This window comes from Dermacentor silvarum, chromosome 7 (assembly GCF_013339745.2).
Source record: "Dermacentor silvarum isolate Dsil-2018 chromosome 7, BIME_Dsil_1.4, whole genome shotgun sequence".
In the NCBI taxonomy this organism is placed as follows: domain Eukaryota; kingdom Metazoa; phylum Arthropoda; class Arachnida; order Ixodida; family Ixodidae; genus Dermacentor; species Dermacentor silvarum.
Window position 1 is genome coordinate 135,095,608 of NC_051160.1, and position 27,890 is coordinate 135,123,497.

Sequence of the window (27,890 nt, forward strand, 5' to 3'; positions counted from 1 at the left end):
CCTCGTTCATCTGTTGACATAGCGGATCTGCAACTTAACAATTCCAACGCCCTCGCGTTGTGCGGACGAGGACATTCCGGTGTCAGCAGAATGTGAAACATTATGTCGACCTAAAAAGGGGTGCGAAATCACCCAAGTTTTGGATTGTGAACAAAGTTAAAGTGAGATTGCCAGAAAAAAATACTATATATCGACGTCCTTTCACGATGCTAGTAAAGGTTGGGGACCGTGCATTTAAGTTGAGTGATGGCAACATTTGGAATGCTTCGAAGTTGGTACTGGTACATTTGGAGAAACATAGTGATGCAAATCGGCCTTTACAGTTCCCGGTAGATCCTCCTTCGACACAGTACTCGCAGGCCCTTTCGTACGAAACTCCTACTCTGGTAACTATCCCTGTTCCTGCAGCTAAACAGTCTCTAGCCAAAAGGAAAGGTGAAAAGGCATATCAAACGCAGACTAACGTGCCCAGTCTATGTGCACCGCTCGCAGCAACCTCTGCAGAGCATATCATGGAGCATACTGCTGTTCAGACACCGATTCAATGTCCGGCTTTGATGGCCAGCCAAAATAATGCCTTCAATTCGCCTAATAGGCGTGTAACTGGAGTACAGAGTCCAATTCAGGCATCAGTGGCTCCAATGCAGGGCCCTGGGCCCACACATTTCTCGCCTCAGATACCCCGGCGATCCAAAAGATGCCGTAAGAGTCCACAGCATTTAAGAGCATTTGGTCCCTAGTGATATATTGAGTGTGCATTATATTCTTGAGTGTCTGCCTTTTTACAATGTTGTCGGGACCATGAAAAGTTTAATTGGGCTTGCCTTATTGGCTCCATTAGCCATTGTGTGCGTAGTTGCCGTCTATTGTGCCTGTTACTGCCACGACTGTGAAAAGTGAGTAAGTGTTTTTAGGTTAGTGGGGATGTTAGCCATTTTATGTATATTTGTATTACTAGTGTATCTATTGTATTTTGTCTATTTTGCTAAAAACATTACCGAGTGCCTATTCTCACAAGTACCGTTACCTTTTCGCAGGGGGGACAGAGATACGGATAAATAGTTAATGTGACCATTACCCCTGTATAATGTTGCATAGGGACATATCTCATACATATGTTGCTATTCACTACTGTGTACTTCAACTACTCTATAATGCTGTTGACATTCCCCGCCTTACTTAAAAGAAGGGGGATGATGTGATGTAGAGGTTTCGGTTCCGCAACCCACATATTCCGCACGCAGGGGGCACTGTTTGTAACTACGCCCGCCTATATATGGAGCTGTCTACGCTAATAAAGAGTTCTTCGCCTCGTTACCCATCTGCGTCTGCGCGACTCTTTCGGCCGCCGTCCCGGCATGCCCCGGCATTTCCATCGTGCCCAGCGTAGCATCCATGGCCGCCATGCTGATACAACAAAGAGTAGCTCCAATTTCGGCACCACGCCCAACAGTGTCTTCGCGGCAAAGTCTCATCGCTTCGTTTTGACGAGAGCGATCTGAACTGTCCGCCCAGCGCCGACGGCAAGCTGCAGCTTGCAATTCTCTTTGCACAGCAGTCTGCAGAAACCAATGATACCTGGTTGTAGCCGCGTACGTAGTTGTACGATTCACGTCTTCAGCAGTGGTTCGTACCTTGGGAGAAGACACCATAACGTGTACCGAAGAGATATCCAGAATACGTGGCGCACATCTCACATACTTTAACCTGTGGCTAAGTAGGTTGTTGTTGTCGATGATGATGATGATGATTGTGATTGTTTATTGGAATGTTCAAAACGGGTTGGTGACAAATAGTCACCTAGCCTGCTTGAGTTAACCAGGTCCAGTTACATGACGCATGCAACTGCTATATGTAACTTACATGTCGGGCACGCTGCGTTTGCAGGCACGTTAAGCAGATGGCGCCACCATACTGGCGGAGGATCGGAATCACATTGATTGTGCGCCTCGTTGGAAGCGCATCTCATCGGACATTGTTCGGCTACCTGGCAGCAAGCGCTTGCGTGGCTGAGTGGCAGAGTATCTGACTCCCACGCAGAAGGCGTGGGTTTGATCCCGGTGGGAACTGGGTACTTTTTTCGCATTTCCGGCGATAGCAGCTACCGCCACTGCTGGCGGCGGAGGCGGCGGCGGCGGACACCATCGCGAACCGAAACGGCTCTTGGATGAGCCCATAACAGCTTACACTGTAATAAAAACGTGGGCGGCTTGCACTCGTGGTGAAAGGCTGGAGTAAACAGTGGAGCTGGCGATCGACCTAGCTTCTTCCAGGTTTTACTAGGCTAGGCAAATTTTTGCTAGGAAAGGCAAAATGCTGCTAGGCACGGTATTCCAAATCGGTTCACTGCCGAAGCGTAGCTTCTCGCTTGGCCACGCGACGCGCTACAAGATGGGCGGCTTCTTCTTCGGGTGTCCGGATCTTCTTTGGTCGTCCAATGTCAAAGGTGTATGTAATCGCCACAGAGTCAAGGAGAGTTCTTCCGCCATCACGCCGTGGCTCAGATCTTCATCTCCCCGGTGACGTCACGGTCAAGCTGCACCACTACACTCGCCGCGGCGTTGGCTGGTGGAAACCTGTCGAGACGCCAACAGAGGCGCCTGCTGCTACTGCAGTGCTGCAGAGGCGCCTGCTGCACTGCGCGCGTTCGGCACGAATGCGGGGAAGCGGGGAAACGCGAATGGCGTCGGCAGCATCTCTGCGTGTTGCCTTGTAGGTGCTGCTACAATTTCTTTCTTTCTCTTTCTATTTCGCTCTCATTTTCTTTTTCTCTCTCCCGAGCATTGCAATCGTCGCACGCATGCTCTCATTCCCTCTCCTTAACGAGGTTGCGTGCACTGTGTAGGCAGATGGGCGGAGCTTGGCGGGGTGAAGCGCGGCTCTGTCCGGTTATTTTTTAAATTTATTTAAATACCCCATAAGCCCTAGTGGGTATTACATAGGGGGATATTTCAGGTGAGTACATAAATATAATGTATAAACAATAGAAATCGAAGGCAACAATACTTACAAGAAAACAAGAAAAAAGAAAAACAAACGGCGAGTTAATTTGAACCAAGGCGTCAAGAATAGCACAGATAAAAAATAATCTACAAAATATATTGGTAACGAGTACAGAGCGATTTGTCATATGGCCGTTAAACCACTGATCATCAATACATTGGAAAGAACACTGCATACATACAGCGTACAAATACCGTATATCAAACAAAGACGGACAGATACAGGTTAGCAATGTTTTCCATTTTGTAAATAGCCCATCCGCGCTGAGTGAAACATTTAAGCATCTGACATCTCGGCGATGTTGGACGGCAGGGAGTTCCATTAGTTTATGCACAATAATAAAGGCGAATTTTGGTACTTCTTCTTCCGGGCGAAAATCGGTGACACTTTGTGCGCATGATAGAGACGGGTTGTCGTATGAGGGGCTGGGAAAATGTGTGATTGGGCGAACGTTGTGTTGCTGTGTCAGTAAAAAACGATAGTTGAGCATATCGCCTGCGCGTGACAAGCGTAGCTAAATTAAGTTCAGCTTTTAGTGATGAAGAGAGAGAGAGAAAAAAGTTATAAGGGAAAGGCAGGGAGGTTAACCAGGCTGAGCCCGGTAGGCTACCCTGCACTGGGGAAGGGGGAGAAGGGATTGAAAGAGGAGAAGGAAGAGAGAAGTTCACAGTTCACACCTTGCACATTTACAGTCAAGCGTTCGTCGCTTAGTGATGAAACGCTTATGAAACGTGAATAGGATGACGTGACAAACCGCGCGGTTTTGTTTTGTACATTTCGAGCATGTTAGTAAGACCTGTCAGGTGAGGATTCCATATGATAGAAGCATATTATAAAGAGGGCCGAATCAATGATTTGAAAGCGTGCAGTCTTGTATCTTTATTACCGAAATGCAAGCGTCGTTTAATTAGGCCGAGCTTCTTGAAAGCCTAATTGGTAATATGCTCGATGTGGGCAGCCCAGCTTAAGTCGGAAGTATGACGCCCAGGTACTTAAATGACGTGACTTTTTCGATTACTGTGCCATTTACTTTATAAGAGTTTGAGCATGCAGAAGAAATGTTAGTAAACTTGAAGTGTTTGGTTCTTTATTTTTGATTTTTAACAATAACTAATGACCTGTCTTGAACCTACACATAGACAACATATGTTCTGCCGCCTTTCGTAAGTTGTGTTTTCTAAAGCATAAGCTTAGAAATTCTCCTTCTAACATTAAACTTATCAGTTACTTTACCTATATAAGACCTAAACTAGAATACTCTTGTGTTGTACGGGACCCCTTCACTAAATCTAACATAAAAAAGTTGAAGCTGTACAAAGAAAGGCAGTTAGGTTTGTTTACTCTAAATTTAAAAGTACAGACTCGCCGTCTGAACTCATGGCTGCTAACAACATTGAAAAAGTTGAACTACGACGAAAAAAGAACCGCCTCAACTTTCTTTGCCTACTTCTTAATCATAAGTTAGCCCTTGACCCACATGGATATTTATCTCCTCTGTCCACTAAACACACACGTCATCACCAAGCCCATTCTTTAACCCCGTACTTTGCTAAAACTAACGCTTTTCTGTTTTCTTTTTTCCCGCGTACTGTGTTAGAATGGAACCGTCTAACTGATCTTAGCCAATTTTCTGTAACTTAGAGCCTTAATACGTACTCTTAATTCGCATTTCCATTTGCGTTATTTTTTTACCATGTTACGTACTGTTAATTGGCCATACGTACTATTAATTGATGTTATGTTTCCATATTGCGTAATATTTTCCTATGTTATCTTTTGTGTTTGTACTTTTATCCTACCGCTTGTACCTGTCCTGCTTGGAACAATTCTTGGTCTGCAGTATGAAATAAATAAAATAAATAAAATAAATAATTTCCATTTGCCAATTACTGCACCATTCCTTTAACCTTGAGAGATCATATTGTAGTTCTGCGACATCGGCCATGCAAGTTATTTTCGTATAAATAACACAGTCGTCCGCGAAAAAACGGATTGACGAACTTATGTTAGAGGCTGTGTCATTAATGTATACTAAAAATAGGAGAGGACCCAGCACACTCCCTTGCAGCACCCCAGATGTTACTCGTGTCGGTTTACATATGTAATCCTTATGTTTAACTCACTGACACCGACTGTTTAGAAATTCTTCGATCCAAGCTGTCGTTCTCTCGTCGAGACCCAAATTATGTATTTTTAACATTAGTCGATTATGGGGAACACGGTCTAAAGTCTTTGAAAAGTCTGTGAAAATGGCATCGATGTAGGCGGACATATGTAGTGCTGTGTGTAGGTCTGTCACAAGTTGGAAAAGTTGTGTCTGGCATGGTAACTTTTCGCTGAGACCATGCTGGGTGTTGAGAAGTAAATTACTACGGCCCAGATGACCAATAACCTGTGAATATGTGATGTGCTCTAGTACCTTACACGAAATGGACGTAAGTGAAATCGGCCTGTAGCTGTTAGGGCGATTGCTGTTGCCAGGGGTGCTATGCAGGATGCGCCGAGTTTGGCGAAACTCCGGATCTTCACGAGCTCTGGCGACGCCCCAAGATGAAAGAACTAATGGTAACAAGACAAAGTTTGTCCGTCGGCACGCCTCCAGTTTCATTGGTTTATCTAGATTCCCTCTGGGTGGCTATCATCCCTTGGGCGTTGCCATATGGGCGGTCAACAAACTGGGGCTCACGTGATGATACGGTCGGTGCATGGTCGTGCCTTCTTTCACTTGTTTGTCGTTCCACTGAGTGTATTACAGGCACAAGCAAGTTATGAAATAAATGCATTCAGTACAATATTATTAGTCACACTAACGTGGGTTATAAGCATGTTAAAGATTACGAGGTGTACACTGAATGTGTATTAGAGTAATTCGTAGTTTAATACGTTTCGTGTTATACCACGAGGGGACGCTCGCCCTCTTTTTTTTTTTTTCTCTGAATTGGATTGGCGCGGCTCGCTACGTGCTTGCGCTAGCATTTCCGAGCACAGATTGGTGTGCGCCTGGTTTTCACACTAGGCTTTAAACAGATCGCTCATCGCTCGCGCGAAAGTAAGGCTGCGAGACGAAGTGAGCGTCGGCTAGCGCAGAAGTGGTTTGCCGCGCGCTTACCGTGTTAGCACTCAGGAATACCGGAAAGCACTCATACAAGGGTCAGAAGCATACGCTTTATTTTCTTTTACTTTATGATGCACCTTCATACTGGATAGCGCCGAGCGATGGCTTCTAACAACCGTAAGAAAGAAAGAATTTTATACTGGGTAGCCCGAGCGATCCGTGGGTTCTAACAAACGCAAGAAAGGGTCTTTGCAGCGCACGTGGCCGTTGAGTGCCACCATATCCATCTCAGGTGGGACTCCAGCATCGGTGCAGTTGCCGTGTACCCACCGCTGACGAGGTGGCGCTTCACTTTTTTTTTTACAGTAACTTTCCACTCTTTGCCTGTGAACGCCCGTGATGGGGTCCGCAAAGTTCACGCTGTGGTTGACTGCCTCCTAATGCAGATTGATACATAGCCCCATTAGCATCCACTAAATTTGGGATACAGTTGTATGCGGCCAATTAGTCAATATTAATGGTCCCCGGTTGAACATTGGCTGTAATAATGGCTCCTAATGTCGCCGCCATTCGTCGGTCGACCTTGAAAAGTCACAGCACCCCTTTGGTCGCGCAGAACATGCCGAAGACCCATGGGCCACCATCTTTAACACCGCCGTAATTTTGGCGGCTCGGCTGAACGTTGTCGCCCGTCATTAGGCGGCCTCGATTGTACATTTGCTCGCCGCGAAGAAGGCACTCGTCAATTTGCGCTATCTTCCCGGGGCCACTGAGTGGACGTCGCGCCAGCAGCTCGTCCCTCGCGACCTCATGGGGGTTGTTCCTCCAGTCGGCGATGGCGTGTTCCGATAGAGGAAACAAGTCGCCGGTCATGTCCTTCAACAGCCATATGTCTATGCTTTTGCTCATGTAGTGCATGAGCCAATAATTTGTCGCCTGGAGAGGTGGTCGTTCGGATGGCCGAGGCAGTCCGTGTTGGCGAAGTAACTTCCTTCACCTCTCTGCCCGTGCCGTGCAGCGGTACCGTGTAACTACGAAAACTGCTTTCAACACCTGTTTCACCGGAAGGCAGCCCGGCGTCCATTCTGAGTCTTCCTATATAATGTGATCACTTCGCCTGGGCAGGTTGGTTGGTCCGGGTTGAACTCCAGGTGCTCGCAGGTGCCCCAGTACTCCAATGACGCCGCCGGACCTGGCCTGGGGCTGGGGAGCGGTGGACGAACAGCGCTTGAAGCTGGAGAGAGCCGAAGCGATCGCACGAACTTTTCCTCCGCAGCCTAGTCACACCAGTCTGTGCTCGGAAAGCATAGGCGAAGACGAGGGCCTTCGCCTAACTCGTCACACAGCCAGAGCACTGACGTTTTGTAAAGGCAAAAATGACGCTGAAACTCTACGTCGGTCATGTAGGTGAACTGGTCCAGACGGTCATATTGACGCTTGCTGCCGCTGGATGGGATGACACAGGCTGCTGCTGCCGCCGCCATGTTCCCGAGTTCAACTCGAGGGGGCTTTCGCGATGTACGAGTTTCGCACGAGTTCGCCTGTCAACCAAAATCATAGATCACGCCCCACGCGAGGCATGTAACTTGTGTGTGCGCCGACCACGTTTGGGCCACGCCGAACTTATTTTTCGGCAACAGCGACGTGGTGCGGAGCGGAAAGGCATCAACAATCTTGACCGCCGAAATAACACACGCAAAACTGTTATCGGTGATGTACTTACTGAGCACCACTATCAAAAACAAAGCGTCGACTTTCGCTGGCTTATGCATATGTCTTCTTGCACTGTCATGGCCTCACAACACTGTTTCATTGCTTGCATTGTGGCGATGTAGAGCATAGGAAAAATTATCGGCACGCCACTGTAACTGCTTGCAAGGCCTCGATGCGCCGTGGTGGACGACGATGCTGAGCAGTGCGTAGTGTTTTCCAACGACAACGTATTGCAGCTGTCGTTTGAGATGGCTGCTCTGTCATCGGTGATGTATCAGAGCCGCAGTCTCACAAACACGGTCAGCGTCGAGAAACGCTCGCTTTTCTAGACCCAGTGCGATGGCATTTCTCTATCGCAAGCATGGCACACCAAAACAGTTGCAACACCTTCCTGCGTTCGAAGTCCAACTTCCTAACTGCACACAACAGCCCTCACCCGCCAAAATGCGATTGCTGCGCTGTCGTTGCGATATCCATCTGCGATCGCTGTTAGCTCAGCAGCAGAGGCAATCGGCAAGCACATTGGAGTGAACAAAACACTCAAATCCTGCGTACATGCGCACGGAGGCACCTTCACTGGGCAAGCGATAACAAGCAATGTATTGTGTCGCTGGGCAGCACTCTCTTCATCTCAACGCATCGCGGAGGCTTCGCGCACGCAGATAAACTGCCGCATTTTCACTGTGCTGCGTCACTACGGACCTAGAATACCGCACAACCATTTTGAAGCGACAGGCTACAGCCGTTGCTCCCGTCTCTGTGGCTAGAGTGTCGTTTCAGTTGGTAAAGTGGCGGCCTTAATAGCCGCCGCAGTGAAGCACCTGCGGTGAACAGCCATGCTGCAGCGCTGCGTTGCCATTCCCCTATTAGACAGGGAATGGGCAGATCGTTGTCATGACTGACTTTATCGAACATAGCACTGCAGCGCCCCTGGCGACTGCTCACCGCATGAACTCCCTCGTGCGTGTGACCCTCTAGAATGTATCCGCTTGTAAGCTTTCGGCTCACTGTCGCCACTCACGGCAAAAAAGTGCAAAATTTCATAATTCGGTCTATCTCCGTTTGTCATCGCAAATTTATAGCATTCAAAACGAAAAACCGATACTTTAAGAAATAAAATGTTTGTTATTTTATTTGTTGTAGCTTAACGTATTCGATTGAGGGAAAGTGTAGGTGCAAGAATGCACCGCATGTGCCCCGTTCGCATTCGACGGAGGATAGACAGATAATGCCCGAAAGAGGAGGCACGCCCTTGACGCGCCCGAGAAAGGCGTGGCAAACGGCTCACGGCAAGTGTGCAGATAGACAGCGGGACAGTGACGGTATTGCTAAATTGCGATAATACGTTGATAACAATACGCGGCGCTGGCGCGTTTTGTTGCGCAGTCTTCTGTGCTTGAAGCGCGGAAGCACTGTGCCGCGCAGGGTGCGCTCATGCTGTCATACGCGGCTTTATCTCGACATTTATTTTAGCCTGCTGTTTGTGCACGTTCCCTGCTATCTCCGTTCACTGACTGCCATCGAGCAAACTCGGGTAAAACTCGTGCGAACGAGAAACTCGGCGCATCCTGCATAGCACCCCAGATTTGAATATAGGAATCACATATGCAGATTTCCAGTCGTCCGGTATTACAGCCAGAATAAAGGGATTGCTGGGAGATTGATGCGAGCAGGTTAGAGGAATGATGGAAGGTTAGATCGGGTCCGGGACTGGTTTTGAGTGGAAGTCGATTGATGGCGCTAGCAACGCCGTGTTCCGTAATTAGGAGTGATGGAAAAGGGTGCGAAAAGGACAGCTGTGACAGCGACAGCGAATCATTTAATCGAAGTTCATTAGTGAATACTTCAGTGAAGTGTTTATTAAATTTTTCACCACATTGCTCAACCGCTAAAGTGCTGCCGTCTTCCCTCGTCAATACCGGTATTGAGAGGATACTTTTAGGGTTCACGATATTCCAAAAATTTTTGGGGTCCGTTTTCATAAGGTTATGGCGCGTATCATTAAAGTATTTGTCTTTAGCTTGGAGAATGACACTTTGTGTTAAAACAGCAACGTTTTCGCAGGCTGCCCAATCTTGAGGACAGTTTGAGCGACTCGCTTTCCTGTAAATCTATTTCTTCTTGTTAAGGGAACGATTCACGTCTCGAGTGAACCATGGGTCATCTGTTCTAGAAGTTATTTTTACTTTAGGCACGCAAGCACTTTCAATTTCTTTTAGTTTGTTCCGAAACAGGCACCATTTTCATAAGTTGTACGGTCGTCAAATTACTCATCAAAATCGGCTGCAATATCCTGTAGCATACTGTTCAACTTCGTTATGTCGGCACGCGTGTAGTTGAGCAGTTATTTTTTTAGTTTTTGATTTGTTTGCAGGTGGAAGTGAAACCAAGCAATGGACAGCCCTAGATCACTGATTTCTTCAAGCACGCGTGTGTTAGCAAATACAGGACTGTTAGTTAGAACTAGATCTAAAACGCGATCCTTCCGCGAGGGTTCATGCTCAAGTTGTGTTAAGTTTCGTTAAAGAAGCAACTGAAGAAAGCGAATACATTCAGGCCGATTAATATAATTATGGGTAGAGAAAATGGACTAGTCAATTTCTGGACAATTAAAATTAACGCCTAAGAAGAAAAGAGAATTCGGAAATTTTTGCATGACTTGGTCATTGGCGTCGCTAAGAAAATCTGATCTCTGTATTGCTGTCGGGGGATGGATAACAAGCGCCAATGATACAAGCGACGTGACCAATATGACAAGAGGCCCAGACTTTCGAGACGAGAGCCTACTGGAATATGAGAGGGGAGGTATAATTCGTTATTCACAATAACTACGTCGCTACCTCGGCAGCCGATTCTGCTTTGCGGAAGATGACGAATGATGATGGTAACGAAAGCTCACTGCTGGCGACGTCCTCCGAAAGCCACGTATCGGTACCGATATTTATATCTGCAGAACACGTGTGCACGATGGTTTTTAAAATGTCAGTCTTATGGTATATGCTACGAAAGTTAGCCAATAACATCGAAAATGAATCTATGGGTGAAGGAGCCTTGTACTGTAGCGCTGAACATCATTCGGCAGATCGTACAGGTCTTGATGTTTGAACTACCATGCCCCTGGCGGAGTCGAAGTGGTAAACTGTGCCTTGTAGATGAAGTTTGCTAAAGCGCACAGAATCCGTTCGTTGTGTGTGCGATTGCTCTTGGCGAACTCCCGCAGCTTTTTCCGTGCAAACTGAACACTCGGAGAAAATCTTCTTCAATCCAAACTTTTGGTGACTCCAAGCTAACTTTAAGCTTTTATGAGTTGCGCAGCGCATCTATTATGGATTTAAAGTTTAAAAACTTAACAATGATTGGACGCTGAAAACCGGGACGACGCTGGCCAAAGCGGTGTTATACGCCATTCAATATCCCCAGTTGTAATTGTGAGGTGATTAGCGAACAGATTCTTGACGATTTGTTTTGTTTCAATGTAACCTTCGTGATCACCTTCAGGAAAGCCTTTCATGATAAGGTTGTTTCTCCTCATCTATTGTTCATGTCGTCCACCACATCAACCAACTGTCCACTTGTCTTGCATAGATTCGATTTCACTTCATTCACAGATTCAGTGACAGCATCGAAGTTGTCTTTAAACTTAGACACGATATTCAAAGTTTTTTTCAACAGTGGCAAACCGAGTCTCCAAGGCACTCACATGCTGTATGATATCATTCAAGGCTTTTGTTGTTTCGTCATGGCATTCTTTTATGAGGGTGAGCACATCCTCAGTTTTAGGGTCCGGATTAGCTTCCACGTCCCCCGCGCAAAGCAAGAGCAGGGCGAGGCACGTTGAAATTAGGAGGAAAGAAGGCCTAGGGCAAGATGCGTTAATTACAGTTAATTTAGCACCAAAATGAGCAAGGCTAAAGCTTCTAGGTGCGCTGCACGCAAAAAACGTGCCGATTCGAGCATGGTAAGCACACAGGTCAACACCCATTGTTACACTAGGAGCAAGAAGTGTGGGGATTCACATCCACAAAAATTATAAGCAAATTGTCTGACTAGATAAACAGTCTACCTATAACAGGAGAAGGCACAAGTCAAGCATCTGTCACTCGTGGCCGCAAATCGTAAGTAGAACCCGTCTGTCCGGCGTTTATAAGGGGGTGCTGCAACCATGTGACGTCACGGGAGGCGTCAAAGTCTTCTCCGGTGCGTTGAACTGGCTGGATGAGCTGACGGTTCTTTCATTCATCTGCTGATTCCGGGCGGCAACGAGCAGCTTGCGCGGGGCAAGATAAGTCGATCTATAACAGGAGAAGTCACAATGCCAAGCATCTGTCACTCGTGGCCGCAAATCCCAGGTGGAACCTGTCTGTTCGGCGTTTATAAGGCTTCTGGTGGCACTGAAACCATGTGACATCACGGGATGCGTCACAATCTTCTCCGGTGCGGTGAACTGGTTGGATGAGATGATGATTGTTTCGTTGATATGCTGATTCCGGGCGGCAACGAGTAGCTTGCGCGGGGCAAGATTAGTCGATCTATAACAGGAGAAGGCACAAGTCAAGCATCTGTCACTCCTGGTCACAAATCCCAGCTGCTCCTGGTTGCTAGGCAACGTGAGGTGACATCATAGCCCGGCTCTGTTTTTCACGGACTAATAACGGATTTACGGATAGCTTAAACAGCTTCACTCTGAAAAAAGGTCAGAACAGAATAAAACGCTCCAGTGAGCTCTGGTGATTGTTTTGAGCCTGACAGAAATGAATTGGTGTGGATATCCCTTGCGAGAGCTTCAATACATAGAGCTCCGGGCATGTCCGAAGCCAGGTGGCCGCTGCTGGCTTCGCCGCCTCTAAGCTAGGAGCAGGAAGAGAACGCGTATGTGCACATAAGAGGTGGCTATACTCAAGCGGAAAGTTTTAAACGATGCTCCTCGCAAATGGCTGCACAGATCAGAGTTCTCACATTACTCGAGGTGGTCCCCGCATGTCGGGCGTGAAAAGACGGCATTTCGTGTGGTTCATCCATAAAAAGCTCGCTATTTTAAGAGCTGCGCCATGCAGGATGGCGTCCGAAAATGAGCACCGAGGTGATCTCATTATCGACAAAAGAACTGACGGCCAGGCAACTTCGAGTATATTCGTTATGGGAGTAGCAGTTGAAACTACGATGTGATGTATCCGATAATTTTGCTAAGTCTGCAGCGCTACACAACACCTACACGTTCTTTCACCCGGCGCATTGTAAACAAGCATAGGTAAACATTTTTCATGTCACCGCACGGCCGGAAATCACTCTCAGGAGGAGGAGGAACAAACTTTTATTTAAACCAGCAGTTTAGTTGGCTGGGCCTAGGCCTCCCACGTGGGGACATCGAGGTCTTGCCTCTTCGCCGCCTCGCAGGCTTGCTGGGTAGCCCAGAGTTGGTCGTCGAGTTGGGAGCTGCGCAGGGCGGCGTGCCATCTCGACGAGAGGGTCACGGTATTATTTGTCGGATATTGGTTTTTACATTCCCATAGCATGTGGGGAAGCGATGCTACCTCAGTCTTACAGATCTTGCAAATGTTACTAGGGTAGGTGTCTGGGTAGATCCTGTGGTAACGTGTTAGTGAGGGGTATGTGTTTGTCTGTAAGAGGCGAAGGGTGGTTGCCTGTGCTCTGTTTAGCTTGTGATGAGGGATGGGGAAGGTTCTTCTGTTGAGATAGAATGATTTCGTGAGGTCGTTGTAGCTGGTGAGGCGATCGCGTTCCGCTGGTGCACGTGCGCTGTCTCCGGCACGGTTGACAAGGCCTCGAGCTACGGAGTGAGCGACCTCGTTGAGGTTGGTGAAGTGCGGATGTACGTCGCCAGCGTGCGCTGGGAACCAGACGAGAGTGATTTGCTCTTCAAGTGAGTGAGGGGCTTGGTTTAGGATGCGTAGCGCTTGTTTTGAAAGCTCAGAGCCTAATCTTTTTGTCAGGTTGTGATCTGCCTTGGCGTAAAAAATTGATCCAGTAGCTGCAATTAATCAACGCGCCAGTAAGTAGGTAAACCGTATTGAGGTACGCCCGATCATATTTTAGTGTTGCATTAGAGCACGCTAAGTGCACGGTTTGTATGCACGCGCATGAGAAGGGCCGCAGTAGGCAGTGTTGAGTCCATTTAGCGTTCCCATGCTCAAGCGCACGACTCCATAGAAATCTAACCATAGAAATCTAACCATGGCTGCGTAAACTTATTTGACAGACAGGCGTCTAGAATGCCATTTGTGGCTTATGAAAGTGCACGCCGATTTCAAAATTCTAAATTACAAGTTAGAGGCAGAAAGAAAGGGACAATTTCAGTAGTGGGAAGCTGAAAATAGTTTTCACATCATTGCAGCTTTTAGCTGAGGAAACCCTCAAGGATACACTCTACCAATGCCTATACATGTAGTGAAAGCGAACGGTAAATCACATTTTCGACTTCAGAAAGCCGTAAATAGCAGTTTTGTTGTTGCCGCTCTCTTGCCAAAAACAGGGGATCAGGTTTGAGGACGACCAAAATTATGGAAACCTTGCATTTCTGGAGTGCTTTCTGACGCTGTTTATCAATGCTTACACCTTCTGAAAAGTCATTTTGTGCTGTCTCGTGTACTTGGGAGGAATAGGACAGCATGATGGTGGGACGAGTCGGACGCCTGTTCCGCCCTATTCTGTGACAAAGGCTTTGTTTATTATAGTGTGCAAATATTTACTATATGTAATTGGTAATCCTTTCTTGCGTATTCATAACTTTCACCCAAATGTTTATACAACACTTCTAAACTATGTAAGCACGTGCAATGCGGGATAAGTGAACTGCTCAGTATTTGTGGCAATGAAAAGAGTTTAAAAAATGAGGTGGTCAAAGCATAGAAATCAAGTGACAAGTGTATTTGCTTCACGTCGAGAGAAACCAAACTGTACAGTGAAATAACCCTCCTTGACAAAAATCACAGAGCGTCCCAGTAATCATCTTCAGGGGGCCCAGTGAAGTTGAAAAAAGGTTCGTTTATGCAGCGTTGCGCTTCTAAGATCTTTTAGGAAAAGTTCAGTGTAGCTAGGTGCGCTGCGGTGCACAAGGGCGTTCGTTCCCGACGCGCGTTCTCTTTCTCTCGTTCCCGACGCGCGCTCTCTTTCTTTCTCGTCCGTAGCTAGAGGCGCTGCGGTGCACAAGGGCGTTCGTTCCCGACGCGCGCTCTCTTTCTCGGCCGTAGCTAGCGGCGCTGCATTGAACAAGGGCGTTCGTTCCCGACGCGCGCTCTCTGTCTCCCTCGTTCCCGACGCGCGCTCTCCTTATCTCTCGTCCGTAGCTGTGGTTTACCCGAATGATCCCCCGGTGCTTTGCCCACTCATCATCATTCACTTGGTGGATATGCTGTGATTTTTTTTCAAGGGCTTGGTCAAGAGCGATGATGAAATACATTGTTGCCAAGGGCGTAAAAGAAAGAGGAGTAACACAGAAATCCCTCTTTCCGGCCCGCCCAGACGTACCGCGGGTAGGTGACGCATTTCAAAACATGATTTGGAGTCTTTCTATACATTACCAACCTCACTGTATGTGTTTGGGTGCCTAAGTTTGTCATCGCCAAACCCTCATCAACGTTTGGAACATTTATTTCAGGGTATCAGGTTCCAGTCAAACACTGTAGGCGAAGCCGTACACTGTCCTAATCGCCTTACACGAATGGCGCCAAAGCCATTCTCTTTGGCGGGGGACAACCGATAACACAGAATCACTATGTGAGACAAAGGGAAATAAGCGGTGCCTATGGTCAGATGCCATTCAGGCCGTTGAATTTCTCCGGCAGGCAGCCGACATGCTGAGCGAGAATCCTTAAAAGCCAATAATGGCCATTGTGGAGCCATTTGAAGTGACAGGAGTCAACAGCCAGGATTTCTGTACTCAGTGTAGTTATGTCTCACTGCTATCTGAGTTCGTTCATCTCCAAGGCTGGCATGATCCATGATTGGCTGTGGTCACCTCATTTTCAATGGGGCGTCCTAGTTCCCAATATAGGCCTGCTATGCTACTATGTAAAGGGATCATCGTTGAGAGTGCCAATAGCAAACAGCCACACAATGCCTAAAACGCACAATTTTTTACAGCGTAAGCTGTTATGGACTCATTCCAATAGCCGTTGCGGGTCGCGATGATGCCGCCGCCGGCGGCGTCCGCCGCATGACCGTTCTAGCTGGAAACGCTAAAAAAGTACACGGTTTCCGCCGGCATCGAACACGCGCAGGCTGCGTGGGAGCCAGATACTCTAACACTGAGCCACGCAAGCGCTTGCTATCGGGATGCGGAAAATACCCTATATTGCAAGCACGCAGGGGGAAATGACTCGAGCCTCCGCCAGTATGGTGGCGCCATCTAGGTAAGATGCCTGCAAACTCAGCGTCCGCTGGCGCAGATGAAGATATTCGATTCAAACGAGGCGCGCAATCAACGCGTTCCCGAGCTGCCGAGCCTCCGCCAGTATGGTGGTGCCATCTAGTTAATGTGCCTGCAAACGCGCGGCGCCTGACATGTAAGTTGCTGTTGTAAGACTTGATCTGGATCAGCAGACTGCTGTGCAGAGAGCACTACAAGCCGCAGCTCGTCGACGACGCCGGGCGGACAGTTCACATCGTTCTCGTCAAAACGAGGCGAAGAGACTGCCGCGAAGACCCTGTCGTGCGTGATGCCCAAATTGGAGCTACTCTTGAGCTGCTCCACCAGCTTACGCTGTGAATGTGGTGCGTGTGCCGCGCAGCCCTGGGATTTTTGTTTAATTTCTTGTTAACCTTCTATTGTTATTCTTGGCTGAAAGAGATGATATGCGAAATACTCGCACTAGCCTTTTCGACAAAAATACTTTGTCCTATGCATGATGACCGACCTCCCGCTCCCCCTCACCATTAAGATGAGGGAAACCAGCAAGCAGTGAGCACGTAGAAAGGAACGTGTTGTGGTAAGGCTAGCGCCACAACCACCCTGTGCTTTTGCTTTATTTCTACTTCCAGAGCGACGACCGCCATCCTGTGTGGGTCAAACGAGATGTTTTGAGAAGCGCATTTTCAGAATTTTGAAGCACCAATAAATTGTTCTATCGCTGATGTTGTCATTACGTCAAAAATGACTCCGCGGTAAGTGTAAGTTAAATGTAAATCAGAGACCTCATGCTGAAGTTACAGGCCAATAATTGGCAGCGGGAAGAAACACAACTAATATCGTTGTCTGTGTACAGTGCTGACATGCCCCGTATAAATCTGAGAAGACAATTTGAAGGGTGATGTTTCTTTGTCCCAGCACTCCGGCGTGATGTCCACTCATCTCAATGAAAAGCCTTGAGACACATCTATCTGTTTATAAAAACATTTTTAACTACGGTACAGAATCTTCTTGTGCAAAGAATTTCAGTGATTTTGCAGACGAATGACTAAGGGAAATTTAGAGCACCTCAACTTGTATGTATATAAAAAAATCATCTTACCAAAAAATTGAAACGTGAAAACTGTCCTGTTCTTTCCACGTTTTCCCTCTGTTTATTCTTATCATAACTATCGTGATGGTGGTTGCATCACTTTTATATAGGTTAAAGAACTATGACTGACTAGTAGTGAAGGTAACCCATGAAATATTGATTATCATGGAAAGATGAAATAGAATCAAATTGTCGGTGATGTGACGCCATACTGATAAGGAATCTTTTAAAAAAGTAACTCATTTTAAATTCGAACGCATCCATAAGTCATCACATTGAAGCTACGTTGTACAAAACAAATTGTACAAACAAACAAAACAAAACAAACAATGCGGATTGCCATTTATGTAGGAAGGATTCCAATTTTGTGTAGGAAGTGGCTATGGAGGAAGTTCAGTTGAAATGCCAGTCTGAATGTCGAAATTTTGCGAACTTCCATAGGGCTGTCATATAGCGGGTAGATATTGGAACCAAAAGGGCCACTCAATGTCACTATGAGCTCAGCGAATGTAAGAGGAGAGTGCCATCACTTTATCGCCTTACCTTCAATTTTTCCTCTGTAGAGCTGGTTGCAAATCCGATATCGTGCAGAGTAGACATGACGAACTTTTTGTTTGTTTTCCAAAGATGACCGTTTAACAGCCCAAACCCTGGTGATCAATAAAGAGAAATGAATTGATTAGAGGGTGTTGCTTGAGCGAAAATGAATTGAATGATGAGCATCAGCGATGAGAACGAAGGCACACCTGCAGGTGAATTAAATTATAAGCATATTTTTGTGAACTTATACGGAAATGAACATCGCGAATCCACTATAAGCTCTAATTGTGTGATTTACTTATTGCGGTGCAGAGATGGTGCTTGAACTAAAAATTTCCAAAGTGAAAATCAGTCCTTGCGTTCTTCTAGACATTGCAGTAAGCACACACTCAAATAAAGTGGTTTAGGGTGACAGTTCCTGCGGTGGTTTATTTGGTAGAGTATTATTGCACACGGCCATGCAAAAGTTGTGCGTTCAGCACTCAACTCGCTGAACCTTTTTCATTTCCTCTGCTTTTAGTTGCCTGGTCATTTTATTTTCATGGCCTATTCCCCCGAGGTCGCCGGCCTGCAGTGGTTGCTCACTGCGCTGGGTTGTTCGGTATTTAGTTATATTATTTAGTTATAGTTATGAATACAAAAATGTTTGGTGGCGCATTTATATTTTGGAGATAATTGGCGACGGTAATGCGCACGGCAATCTTTTTTACGATGGGTTTGTAATTGGTTAAAGTTGGACGCAGGGCTTCTTGGTATAACATGATGGAGGCAAAAGGCGTAGCGTATAAAGAACATGGACGTGTGTGTTGTATGTGCACTTGTGTCCTGTTTCTGATGGGCTACCCCTTTTGCTTACATCTTGTTATGGTGCTAATAAGTTTTTACAGCGAAGCTGCTTATGCGGACCCTGCGCCGTCGTTGACCGGCTTCGTTAAAAAGGCGTCACGTGACCTAGCCTGAGAGGAGGAAAAGAAGAGCTCAACAGAGGGAAAGGGGTTGGAGTGACCCCTTTCCCTCTGTTAAAATGCTGTTAGAGGGGGCAGAGAAAAGAAACGGAGAGAAGGTTGACATAAGTCGCGTAGTCCAATACTCGCCTTGTAGGGGGAGAGCGTGAGGCGCGCCAACCAATTGCGGTGTAGGAAAAAAGTAGGTCAACGGAGGAGTAGGGTGTGAGAGGACTTCGCGTTAGCGCTGGTTTTATACACGGAGCTTTGGTCAAGGACTCGCCTGGGACCGTCGTATTAAAAGCGTGAGGAACGCGCTCGGAACGCCATCACCCGTGGACGCCAACGCGTCCTTGGTTTGCGGCTTCAGCGCGGCGGCGATTGTGCTCTTCAAACTTCTGAGCAGCAACCAGCTTGTTTGTACGTAGAATAGAAGGTAATAGGGCTCGTCGAACGGAACATGAGGAGTGGTGTCATCTTTTAAAGGCGCGTAGTGAAGCCGCGCTCTTTCTCACCCTTACCTCTGGGCACTCTGCGCCATGCAGCGCAGACGCCGCCATTGAGAGCGAATGGGTATTCAGCAAGCTGCCTTGCTAAACAAGGCTCGGGTGCTATTTCGGTGATATATTTATTACATAAAATATGTGGAACAATAGCAGATTCATTCTTGGGCATTAGCTAAGAATGGACACTTATCAATTTCACATGCGTGGTGCCGATGTCGTCCGTTCGGGCACATACTCAGTGACTCAAGTTGTATACGAGACCAGGCAGCAGCCAGCAGCAGGTTGGGTATTCGGGATCACTTACACTGGCGCCAGCTCTCTGCTCGGCAAGACAGCAGGCAACACATATCTAGTGGCTCAAGCTAGCAGATTACATGGTACACTTGGTATGTGAAAGAGGTTAATGCGAGCAAACAACATACCACAATGCACGTGATGCTCCCTCACATTATTACGAAGATTAGATGTTCGTCACATGCAAGTAGCAGAAAACGGGTATTTGCTTACCGACAAAGTAAGAGCAGTAAGCGCAAGTCTCTCTGGGTTACAACAAAATTGCGGCAGAACCAATCTCACGAGGAATATCGACCTTTATTGAGTTAAATTTAAGCATGCAGCGAAACACTGTATTGATACCGTTGAAAGGCATCATGATGAGACTCATAAGCAGACTCAAATAAGGCGGAATGTTTAGGTGATGGTGACTTCTAGTATTACATGGTTTTGCAGGATATAGGCAATTATCTGAAGATATACGGCAAGAGGAGTTAATAATGCGATGCAGAAACTTGAGTGTTTCAGTCCAACCCACCGCGGTGACTCAGTCAGCTAAGGCATTGCGCTGCTCAGCACGACATCGTGGGATTGATTCCCGGCTGCGGCGGCCGCATTTCGATGGAGGCGAAATGGAAAAACGCCCGTGTGCTTGCGTTGTGATGCACGTTAAAGAACCCCAGGTGGTCAAAATTACTCCGGAAACCTCCACTACGGCATGCCTCATAATCAGAACTGGTTTAGGCACGTAAAACCCCAGAAAGAAGAAGATTCCGTGCGTCAGCGATCTGAGAGCGGTTGCAAGCCTAGGGGTGAAAGCGCTGTGGAAGGTGAAAAATTCCTATCGCTATAGGAAGCGGATCTGCTGCTTCAACAATGTATAACATCGGCTCATAGGTATCGCTGTATCACCTGCTTTCTAATGGCATAGCACATAATATTTAGGAGAATCTTTGTTTTACATTATTGTACCACGAAGGTTTGTTTCCGTTAGCATTCAAGTTTTCCGCTTACGCTTAGTCATTGGGACACTGCATATCTGCAACTGGGCATGACATGTTTAAGATCTCTGAAATTGAAGAAAATTGCCTGTGAACCTTTGCCATTCAGCTGGAATATTTGAAGAGGCGGATATTTCCAGCGCGAAAAAGTCGAAGCAGACATTAAACAGGTTTACAAAAGAAAAAAAAACAATTCAAAGACGTTTACCACAATCCCTAATCCCAAATTTGAGCACAGCTCTACTATACATACTTTCATTTCGCGATATCTTGGCTGGCGCGGCCAATCTCTCTCTTGCGGCACGTTGAAAACGGAGCGAAGTTTGGCGCGACTGTCTCGCTAATCTGGGGATCGCGAGAGCCAGCGCGTGGTTGAAGCGTGGCCGCGATTCCCAGCAGCCGCCGCCAAGCGACCTACCAGACGAAGCGCTCTAGTCTGGCGCCATCTCGTAACAATCGTCGCCACACTACGGTTTTCTTCTCACGCTTTCACCATACCCTCCTCCGATTCCCGCCTCATGGTTGCGATGCCTCCTCCTGTCCGCTTTCCTCCTCACACCTTTCGCTCCCGGTGCGCTCCCCGTTCGCTTTCATCTTTCGCTGTGCTCGTTCGCTCGGCTGCGCGGCCGACGGTCGTCGCAGCAACGGGCGCTAAAGGCTGCACTCTAAAATTGAGTAAATGATGTCTTTATTATTTAGTGCACAGAATGGAAATTGTAGCTTGTAAGCTTGCAAGATGTATCCATTTGAAATAAATCTCCAGGATGAACCACGACGTTTGACAGCGCGAACTTGGACAAAGGACGGCGAAAGAGCCGACAGACGAAGACAACCGCAGTCTTCATCTGTCGCTTCTTTCGCCATCCTTTGTCCAAGTTCGCGCTGTCAAACGTCGTGGGTCAACACCAACTAACCCGGTTGCAATCCTTACTTCAGAATGGCCCCAGTAGTTTCGAGATATTATTTACGAAAGTGTGGGACGAAATAAAATGGCGTTCCAGTTACTTTTGTGCTCTTCTGCTCAGTTACTTTCACGCATTGTAAAAAAATGGGAACAACATTGCATTTACACGGAGTGTTTCATGACGTAGAGATACGCGCTGGTTTCATTCTGGAAATTCATCCGAAATGGCTATGCCTTCTTGCAAGCCCACCAGTTGGAATTCGCAATATATATATATATATATATATATATATATATATATATATATATTGAAAGACGGAAGACGACCAGGACATGCAGCTCGGGCAGACCCGTTTATTCCACCGGCACGGCCGAGGCTCAAACACGAAGAAGAAGAGAAACAGGGATGATGATGGCTTATACAAATGAGAACAATGAAGTACGTTAAATGTGCTTACACTAATTTCCCCCCTCGTGGAAGCGGCCAACCTGGCCGCAATCTAAAGATCGGCTGAACGGGGAATAAAGTGCTTCATGCGGGAGACGTGAACAATTTCTGCACGACGACGACGGTGGTCCTCGACGGAGTGAAGCGGAGTGACTCGATAGTTCACTGCGGAAGTTTGTTGTAGGTCTGTGTAGGGCCCAATGTACCGGTGAAGGAATTTCTCGCAAAGTCCAGGGGTTCGAACCGGCGTTCATAGGAGGACTTGGTCTCCAGGATGGAAGGCGATGTCGCGGCGTTTACTGTCGCAGCGACGTTTTCTTTCTTCTTGGGTAGCGGCGGTGTTGCGACGAGCAATTTCACGGCAATACGCGAGTAGAGCTGCAAACTCTTCTGGCAGGGAGGTGTTAGGCGAAGCAGGAGAGAAAAAGAATTCGGTGTCGAAGACGGAGGAGGCAGATCATCCATACACCAGGAAGAAAGGGCTGTAACCGGTAGTTCGTTGTGTCGCAGTATTATAAGCGAATGTAACACAGGGAAGGATGTTGTCCCAGTTTGTGTGATCAGGACGTAAGTACATAGAAATCATGTCAGAGAGCGTTCGGTGGAAGCGTTCAGTAAGGCCGTTGGTTTGCGGGTGATATGTAGAAGTGGTTTTATGCTTCGTATTAGTCTGCCGCAAGACTTCTTCGAGGACGTGGGACATGAAGGCTTTGCCATGATCGGACAAAAGAACGCGAGGAGCACCATGGCGCAAGACTATGGATTGCAGGAAAAAGTCAGCAACCTCAGAAGCAGCACCAGATCGAAGAGGCGCAGTCCCGGCGTATCTTGTTAAGTGGTCTACCGCTGTGACGATCCAGCGGTGACCGGAGGGCGTCAACGGCAAGGGACCGTATAAGTCAATTCCAACGCACTCGAAAGGTTCGGTCGGACATGGCAGAGGCTGAAGAAAACCGGCAGGCGGGGATGTGGAGCGTTTGCGGTGCTGACACAACGCACATGAGGCAACGTATTTGGCTACCGTAGTGGACAATCCAGGCCAGAAGCAGCGGGTCTTGATGCGGTCGTAGGTCTTGTGGAAGCCTAAGTGGCCGGTGGCAACGTCATCATGAAATGCTTCTAAAACTCGAAGACGAAGGCAGCGTGGTATGACTGGGACCCACTTGTTACCCGTAGGATGATAAATATAACGATGAAGCACCCCATCTTGAAGGCGAAATTGTTGAAGCTGGCGTCGCAAGCGGCTGTTGGGTGGTTTAGTTAGGCCGCGAAGGCGATCAATGAGAGTTCGACAGTAGGAGTCTGCGTGCTGAAGGGAAGCTAAATCGGAGCTTGAAGAAAGCTGAGCTTGATCCAGTGACATTAGCGTGAGCTGGTTGGCGGCAGGCGTAGCGTCAGAGCGACGTGGTAGAGACGGGGAGTGCGCACGATCGATAGAAGGCGAAAGCGGGCATCGAGACAGTGCGTCTGCATCATGATGACATTTGCCAGACCGGTACGTTATCGTGAAATCATATTCTTGTAAGCGCAGTATCCAGCGTCCCAGGCGTCCTGACATGTTCTTCATAGATGACAGCCAACACAGAGCATGATGGTCGGTGACGATGGTGAAGTGGCGACCATAGAGATACGGGCGAAACTTCTGAATGGACCAAACAATAGCCAGGCATTCCTTCTCTGTGATTATGTAGTTCCGTTCAGATGGCGAGAGGGTCCGGCTAGCATACGCCACAACCTGCTCTTTAGACGCGGTACCCCGTTGCAGGAGCACTGCTCCGATGCCTTGCGCACTTGCGTCAGTGTGGAGTATAGTGGGTGCCCTCTCATCAAAATGGCGAAGCACCGGTCCGGAAGTGAGATGTTTCTTAAGGGCTTGAAATGCCGACTCACAGTCTTCGGACCATGCGAAAGAGGCGCCGGTGACCAGGAGCTTATGTAGAGAAGCTGCTATTGTAGCAAAATGGCGTATAAAACGGCGAAAGTAAGACGACAGGCCGAGAAAGCTGCGCAATGTTTTTTGATTTGATGGGCAAGGGAATTGAAGCAGAGCAGCAATCTTCTCAGGGTCAGGTTGGACGCCGTCTTTTGAAACGACGTGACCCAGCACTTTGATGCTTCTGCTGGCGAATGTGCACTTTTTAGTATTAATCTGGAGGCCAGCATCTGAAAGGCATTGGAGGACTTCGTCTAATCTCTGCAGGTGCTGGCTGAAGCTGGAATAAAAAACAATGATGTCATCCAGAAAACAGAGGCAGGTCTTCCACTTAAGGCCACGAAGAACAGTGTCGATCATACGCTCAAACGTGGCTGGATCGTTGCACAGGCCAAATGGCATTACTATAAATTCATTACGTCCGTCCGGCATGGCGAAAGCAGTTTTCTCTTTGTCAGCCTCGTTCATGGGAATTTGCCAATATTCCGATCGCAGATCAGGGCTGGAAAGTTATTCCGCTCCTTGTAGTGTATCTAAGGCGCCATCAATTCGAGGCATGGGATACACATCCTTGCGTGTAATCTTATTGAGCGCTCGATAATCAACGCAAAAGCGAACGGAACCATTCATTTTCTTCACCAGAACGACAGGAGACGCCCAGGAACTGGATGAAGGTCGTATAATATTTCGTGCTAGCATGTCATCAACTTGTTCTTCAATGACCTTCCGTTCCGACTGCGAAACACGATATGGGCGACGGCGTATAATTGCAGAACCGTCGGTTTCGATGCGGTGTGCAGCTACGGAAGTCTGGCCCAGTGCGGTGGCACAGCTATCAAAGCAAGATTTGTGCTTAGCCAAAAGGGCGAGTAACGCATCCGACTGGGCAGCGGTTAGGTCAGAACCAATTAGGGCTCGGAGAGAGGAAGAATCCAAACCTGAGGTTGGTACTGGTGACGAAGAAGGGCAAAGCGCTGCGACAGAGATCAGTGGCGGGTCGGTGAAGGTTGCCACGGTCATCCCTTTGGGCAACAATACAGGATCTGGGGTTGTGTTGCAGGCGTACAGGAGAGCTCGGCCACATGAAAACCGGACGAGACAAGGGGCGACTAGAATTCCTCGTGAAGTGCAGCGTGAAGAGGGGTTAACTAGTGCGTCTCCATCGGTTAGCTGGCCGGATGTGTTCGTGACCAAGGTGCAGGACGTAGTCTGCAGCGACAGCCAAGTTCAAGATGGAGGGTGTCGACTCCAAAATAGGTGCATCCGTGGTATCTGTAATGTGGACGACTTTCTCCCTACACGAGGAATAAGGATTATAAACAGGGATAAGGTGCCTCAGAAAGGCTGGCCAACGTTTCGATAGGAGGCCCTATCTTCGTCAAAGGCGGCCTCGTCATCCTCGGCGGGTTAGTTTTAAAGGGTTAGTGGAGTGACGTCACGTCGATGTCCGCTGTGGCTGTCTGTAAAGGGAGAAACTCAAAAGAAAATGAGCGCCGGCGCTTGACTGGCTAGGCGCGGTTTCTAAGACGAGGGGACAAGAGCGGGAGAGCGAGAAAGTGGCAAAAAAAATTTATATATATATAGAAACACCGTCAGAGGGGGTTGGGGGAGCGAGAGGCGAGTGAGCGTTCGGAGGAGTCATGGTCGGCGTGCGTTTGGGGTCCCTGAAGAGCCGGTCAGTGTGCAGGTCACAATACGAGTTCAACTCGTATTTAACGAAGTTTGGTATTTTAAGGCCGTCCAAAGCAATGATGTCTGTACCCGTGTTCTTAATTTTCTTCGCTGGTAGGGCTAGGGGATTTCTGTCATTGACAATGTTTCTTTCGAGGACCGCAGGACCACCGTTGACGTCAATGTTGCGTATGACGCCCTTGCACGTGGTGTGTGCAACCGTTTCATAGACGCTGACTTCAAAGTCCTTGCCTCCAATTATATCCGCCTGATTCTTGAGTACTTGTCGGTGTTGTGCCTCTCAGGAATGCTAGCAATTATGATGTTCTGCTGATAGTTTAGACAAAAAACGTCCTCGTTGGTCTGCGATGGCTCAAGTCCGGCCGCTTCGACGATGGCCCTCCCGATCACGGTGGCCCCAGTGTTGGTAATATTGAGTCCTCCCTGTGGTCGGATCACGATTTCGATGTGTTCCTTCGGCATCGGTGGCATGCGGAATGCTCTCATAATCCGGTTCTTCAATTTATCACCGCCCGTCTTCATCCTGGGTGACCCGCTGATGCAATGCCCAGCCTGGCGCGAAGAGCATACGTTGCGGTCGACGCGACCAGTTAAGGGGCTCGATCTTACGAAGATGCCGTTTTCCAGCCATATTCCTCCGCAAACTCTTGGGGGGGGGGGGTAAATCCTCCCCTTCCACAATGATATGCCACATCGTTGACTTGTCGGGAGTTGTCACCGGCCATTCCAGCTGCAGAGCCGCTTGGCGCGAAGCCTCGCTAGGCCAAGCGGCGGCTTGGTCCGATCACAAAAAGTCTCACAAAAATGGGAAATTGTCCACCCACCGTGAAAATCGTGGTATCGGAGTAATCCACAGCACTTTACCCCTCGATTGACACACTCTTTGGGAGGATTGAATGTGAATTTGCGACCGAAAATATTTAATTTTTGACCAATGCCCCTGAAATATTAAGTGTCACGAAGAATGTTATCAAATATACAAATTGTATATCTGACCATACAAAAGTGGACCAAGTGGCAAGTGAAAAAGACGGTAACAGAAGGAGCCGAATGTGTAGAAATAAGTCAGATGAACAAAATAGACAAGTGGGAACGTTGGGCGAGTAGTCTAGAACTGCATAACAGTGAACGTGGTATGGAATCAAGAGATCTGCGCTTATAAGTGATTCCCGTAAGTGCGCGGGAACCTCCAATTTTACGAGGCTAGGATCACGCAATTTCTTCGTGGCGTAACATTGACAGAAACTATCGTCATCAATGGCTCACATCTCCGTAAGGCAGAGGCTACAAGCACTCAACAAAATGGAGCGAACAGGGCATACATACTTTGGAATCACGCAAAGAGAACATCATACGTTTCAATAAAGAACACGCTCAAAATCAGCATCCTAACCACATAATTGATGCTAAAGTGCTCCTGATAACAATGCAAAGCACACACGTTTCTCGCTAAAGATTACTGTTATGAAAGCTGCTGCACCGACGCCAGCTTGCGACGTATGGGGAGTGAAGTCCTTGGCCTTTCGGCTACGACATAACCAGCCCAGCAACTGATTTCAATGTTGTTTCATCACCGCTGTGGGTGGTGGCGGGCTGTGGTATTCACCATTACTCCTGTTACTACCATTACTTTGAGGCAATAAAGCATTGTATAGCCCCTTCAGCAGTTTCAGTGGTGGTTTTCAACATCTTCGCTGGACATGCACTTTCCCAGGGACGGAATCGCGAGTCAGCTTTTCAAGCGAAGCTTGTATTGCATTACAGATTTCGGTGGTGGCGCAGTCATGCAAGAAGTCACGTGAGGTGCATATACGCATTGGATATACGGATATGAGCCAGGCATATGTGGAGATGAACCAGCGGCAAGAAATAAAGAAAGCAGGAATGAAAGTGAGGAAGAAAGCAAGCAGGTGCGGGGAAAGTAGCGCCGGCGCCGGATCACGTGACGCGCGTGACCAATCAGGGTCGTTTGGTGTGTCGCGGGGAGGGAGAGGGTAGGAAAAGGGTTGGCGTGTGCCCAGTGGGCTTCCCTCGCCTGAGATCAGTTTCGGCGTCCGGATGGGAAGACCGCGCTTGGTGCGTTCCGCCGAGGAGCAGGCTGCGTTTGAGCAATGGCACCGCGAACTCATTCGGGAAACGGCTCGTCGTCGACGTGCCGATTCCAGCGTGAGGGCTTCGGAAGCCCAGGCGAAACATGCCGCGGACCCAGAGCCGCGGACCCGGAGTTGCGAGAGCGCGATGTTGAGGCCAAATAAATGTCAGGGAACAGCTGCCGACCCTGATTTTAGGGCAAACGAAGCGGAATGCCTGCGAAAGCGTCGTCTTGCCTCCAAGCTTCACTTACCCCCATTTCTTCGACAGGGAAAGGGCTCTGAATTTTTTATTTAACCAGTCGGTACACGCCGCTGACTGTGTACCCA

General features: G+C 48.0%; 2 protein-coding genes across 8 annotated transcripts in view; both read right to left on the reverse strand.

The window, feature by feature from the left end:
- Positions 1-27,890, reverse strand: part of LOC119458466 (cytochrome P450 2C15-like) — a 419,645-nt gene that overhangs the window by 189,166 nt on the left and 202,589 nt on the right. The gene's annotated exons all lie outside the window — the stretch shown is intronic.
- The window catches only part of LOC119458469 (cytochrome P450 2B19-like), a 261,264-nt gene that overhangs the window by 30,776 nt on the left and 202,598 nt on the right, over positions 1-27,890 (reverse strand). The window contains exon 5 of one of the 3 annotated variants that reach the window (XM_049671229.1): positions 17,773-17,879. The exons of the other annotated variants lie outside the window; for them this stretch is intronic. Within the exon in view, the coding sequence (XP_049527186.1) occupies positions 17,773-17,879 (107 nt within the window). The remainder of the gene's footprint in view (positions 1-17,772; positions 17,880-27,890) is intronic. 3 annotated transcript variants of the gene reach the window in all.